The sequence below is a fragment of the Gloeophyllum trabeum genome (genome assembly GCF_000344685.1).
Source record: "Gloeophyllum trabeum ATCC 11539 unplaced genomic scaffold GLOTRscaffold_00103, whole genome shotgun sequence".
Lineage (NCBI taxonomy): Eukaryota > Fungi > Basidiomycota > Agaricomycetes > Gloeophyllales > Gloeophyllaceae > Gloeophyllum > Gloeophyllum trabeum.
The window spans coordinates 1,778-5,640 of record NW_006920512.1 but is presented as its reverse complement, the minus strand read 5'-3'; the positions used below and the strand labels follow the sequence as shown (position 1 = coordinate 5,640).

The 3,863-nt window shown below is 50.5% G+C and overlaps 4 protein-coding genes across 4 annotated transcripts; 1 reads left to right on the top strand and 3 right to left on the bottom strand.

Annotated features, from left to right (window-relative positions):
• Positions 1-217, top strand: GLOTRDRAFT_51183 (uncharacterized protein; the record flags this gene model as incomplete). The annotated part of the gene is made up of 1 exon (XM_007873329.1): positions 1-217. A coding segment is annotated over one exon (217 nt), but the record flags the coding sequence as incomplete, so codon positions are not given.
• An 809-nt stretch (positions 218-1,026) lies between these two features.
• Positions 1,027-2,456, bottom strand: GLOTRDRAFT_134332 (uncharacterized protein; the record flags this gene model as incomplete). Its single annotated transcript, XM_007873328.1, has 6 exons — positions 1,027-1,179; positions 1,234-1,458; positions 1,515-1,673; positions 1,727-1,828; positions 1,881-2,046; positions 2,173-2,456. 6 exons carry the CDS (start codon positions 2,454-2,456, stop codon positions 1,027-1,029), a joined length of 1,089 nt encoding a protein of 362 aa, XP_007871519.1.
• Positions 2,457-3,061: 605 nt separating this feature from the next.
• Positions 3,062-3,286, bottom strand: GLOTRDRAFT_25548 (uncharacterized protein; the record flags this gene model as incomplete). Its single annotated transcript, XM_007873327.1, has 1 exon — positions 3,062-3,286. A coding segment is annotated over one exon (225 nt), but the record flags the coding sequence as incomplete, so codon positions are not given.
• Positions 3,287-3,344: 58 nt separating this feature from the next.
• Positions 3,345-3,599, bottom strand: GLOTRDRAFT_25196 (uncharacterized protein; the record flags this gene model as incomplete). Its single annotated transcript, XM_007873326.1, has 1 exon — positions 3,345-3,599. A coding segment is annotated over one exon (255 nt), but the record flags the coding sequence as incomplete, so codon positions are not given.
• Positions 3,600-3,863: the final 264 nt, after the last annotated feature.

The window sequence follows — 3,863 nt, the reverse complement described above, 5'->3', positions numbered from 1 at the left end:
GGCAGTCCCCTGCGAGCGTGTATTTTCGTCAGCAAAGGAGACGATGACAGACCGCCGCAACCGCATTGCAGCAGAACTGATGGAAGCACTGCAAATGCTCAAATTCTCCTTCCGTCACGGCCGTCACCTCGACTTCACAGCGGGAATGAATAAAGACACTGAGCTACATGAGCTTGAAGAATCCATTCTGGTTAATGACCAGCGTAATGGGGGCTAATATAGTGCTATTATATCTATCATATCCTGTACACTCTCTATCTGTTCTACTTAGGTTACGAGCGACGTCGTTGCGCCGGCGCGTACTTTCATGGACGCGTTCGAAGATGACTCGTCGCTGACTTGGCCACATTAGGCAATGAGCCGCGGCTGAGCCACAAGCTGTGCCGAGCCGGCGGCTTTGGAGCCTGACATCATGGCTCGTCGAGCGGGAGCGGGGCCTTACCACGCGAGAGCCGGCGAGAGCCGAGCTGTGCCGAGCTGTGCCGAGCCGTGGCAACACTATGCTGACCATCCCAACACAAGTGAGTCACATTACCATGTCACAGATGTCATGCCATATATGTTACGGATGGGATTCTTAGCTCCAGAAGCACCTCGTGGCATCGCAGAAGACTTGTATACGGTGCCTCATGTACTCAGAAGGACCGTCCTGTTGCTGAACAGGATAATACCAGCTACTGTATGACGGTGTGACAATGTCACTATTGGACTGTTGGATGTTTCCGGCGGCCACCGAAGTCAAGTCTTGGTTGTTGTCGGGGTGACAATGAGGACGGTGCGAGAACATTATCCGTGCAGTGTGCCGACAATGTTCCTTCCCTGTAATATGGTTGTCTTCCTGCAGAGAAGACATCAGATGGTGTATTCGTGTAGAACGAGTCTGATGACATGGACTTGACTGTTCCACGAGCATATCTCAGATGGCAATTTAATTTTTAATCTCAAGTATCTACAAGAAAAGTAATTATTTCGTAGTAGTATGCCTTGTTTTCTTCACCGGAGAAGATGCGGGAGATGGTGTTGGGCTCATGAATTCGTCGAATGATCTTTTGATTGAGCTGAAGGCGTCATGGGTGTGGCAGCATCTGGCTTCGGTTTCAGATTTCCAGGAGCCGGGATCTCTGCGGGAGCATCAGAGGGATCAACGACCTTGATCTTGTGCGCGACAACTTGATAGGTCTGCAGGACAATGTTTGTCATTATCGACATGATTTTGTCTCCGAAAACAATTACCTTTGATATTTCCTTGCCCTTTTTGAACACCCAGACCACTAGTTCAACGTTCGCGACAATAAGCGTACCAGGCCGAAGCTTGTCGTGCAGCAGCCACGGTGGGATAAGCTTGCCGTTGACGTCCACAATGTCGGGCTGAGTCAGTCTCGCAGTCTTGAGCTGATAGAGCGGTCGGCTGTAGTCCGGAAGAAGCCTGGGGTTGTATGTCGCTCCGAGCTTTATATCCTTTTCTTTGGGTCCCTCAGCAGCCATACGTCAGATATTGTAGCAGTGCAACTTACGGGGGGGAAGGAAGGTGGCACATCATGGTCTTCTTGCATAATCACATCGTCATTATTGCCATTCGAAGATATCGACGCCTTGTCACTGCATTCGACTTTGACCTTGCTCAAGCCCAGACGGAACGGAGTTTTGACTGCTTTGTCTTTCCTGTCAGGTTTCTGGTATTGTTATGAGCATAGACGGAGTACGATTGGTGGGTATCGAGCATTACCACATATTTGGCCGGCGAAATTGTCAGCGCAATGAGGTTGCGGTCCTCACGAGCATCCCCTCTCGGGGGCCTGAGCCAGTTGTTAATCCTGAATCGAGTGTCCTGAATGTATTATTAGATGTACCTTCAGTCGCATGGACCACAGAAGACATACATGGTTGTTTTTGTCATCTTCTTCTCGCTCTTCGTCGAACCTCCCTACGTCCTGGAGCGTAACTAGTTGGTTGTGCCAAAAAGCGTGGAGTTTGTCGAAACGCGCTGCATCGCCAGGCTCGCCGATTACCAGCACGTTTTTTATATTGGTGTCGTCGGTAATAGGGCTATTGCACCGTTAGCGTTATCATTGACTTTTATGATGATGTGCTAAGCGTACCGTCCAGTCAGGATAATGATTACCTTTCGCATCTAGCTTGGTACCGTCTTCGGAGCTTCGCACCTCTCCTCACACGTTTGCAGTGAAACGATTGCCATTGTTGTCGATGTAGTGCTGGTGGCCGTTGTTCCACTGTCCGTCTTGCAGGTTGAAGTCCGTTGTTATGTCGTTGAAGCCCAGAGCCGCCTTTCCCATTGCCTCGATAGCTTGTTCCAGATGTTCGTATACCCCGGTATCCAGGCGTCTTACTAGGTAGGCAGGGACATCCTGCGTGGTGGTATTGGGTGGTCCGTCAGAGCGTCCGGTGTCAGAGGAGGGGCTGGACAGCGTGCTAGGGCTAGAGGCGTCAGAGGGCATATGGAGCGAATGGAGGCGTGAAATGTTAATACCAGCAGAGTGCACACACTGTCTCGTGAAGCCAAGCCGGTATATATACTTAGTGGTCGCAGGTATCGGGCATACCTGGCGTATTGCAGCAGAGGATTGGTGAGGCAAGGTGTGAGATGGATAGCGGCTATTCGAGAAGGTTCGGTGCACTTACTTGGGCAACGTCGAAACATGAGTACCCTGATACTTGACGACCACCTGCAATGTTTTGCACATTATGCGATCGATCAGGTACGTCAGGGGTGCTTCGCTGAGGTAGTGTCATTGTGTTGTCCATCCTGGTTATCCTTGCGCTTGCGGTATGTTGCCCGTGTATGCCCACTGGCAGAGTCATCGTTGTTTCCTGCACCTCCGAAGGAACATCACTCACGGTTCTCGTGCTGACTTCTGTCATTTCAGCTTCACTCACCTTGTATGTATGTCACATTTTGTATACGATCGAGTAGATCATTGAGATCCTCTCCCCAATCTGTCAAGGCCCGATTGTCCCGACCGTCCATTGCCAGCGTGTTGTCTTCACGTATCTGCCGCAGCAGGGCTCTGGCTGATTCAGCTTCGTCATGGGTGCCATGCATCATTGTCGTTTGCAGGCGTAGGCTTTCCAAGCGTTGCATCTCTTGTCGCACCTCTTGAGATGGGTGGCAGCGTATCTTCGATTTCGGGAAGTCGCGTAGAATCATAAGGCCTTCGAGCGAAGTCGCTCTTGAAACCATGACATAGGGAGCCTCCGTGCCTCTTGTCCCATGCAGGTCTATGACGAGGTGGGGCAGCGAAAGTCCCTGTGCCTTGTGAGCGGTCATTGCGAATGCGGGTGAAAAACGGAACTTGAATCCTCTTGATATGACATTTTTTGCCAGAGTGCGGGTGGGTGAATGTTAAGTCCGTGGAGTCTTGAAGAATTGGAACATGGTGTGGCATCAAGTGTGGCAATGGCCTGTCCATCGAATCCGAAATTTCGACGATACAAGACTTCAGGTACCTACGGCCGCTTTCGTCCATGAAGAATCTGATTCTCTTGAGGACTCCAGTGCTTCCGTTGACAATGCCACCATCAATGTCAAATTTCTGGTTGACCAGCACTGGCATTCCAGGGACTAGCGGAATCTTTCCCAGCTGCTGATTCATTTGGCCTGAGTTGAAGGACTCTAACTTCTCTCGTAATTCAGGATCTGTTACCTGCTTGCCATTGTGGAGGTCTATTGCATAGTACCAATGTAGTTGTCGATTCGTCCTTTCAGCAAATGCCACAGCAGCTTTCTCATTCAGCGCGTCCTTGAGAGCGTTGTCTGTAACTATAATGGGTGCTAGGGTCCATTCTGGGCTGTTGAGGTCCGTATTGGCCCGTGATACGATGTGTGACTGTAGAAGTCTGTAGTC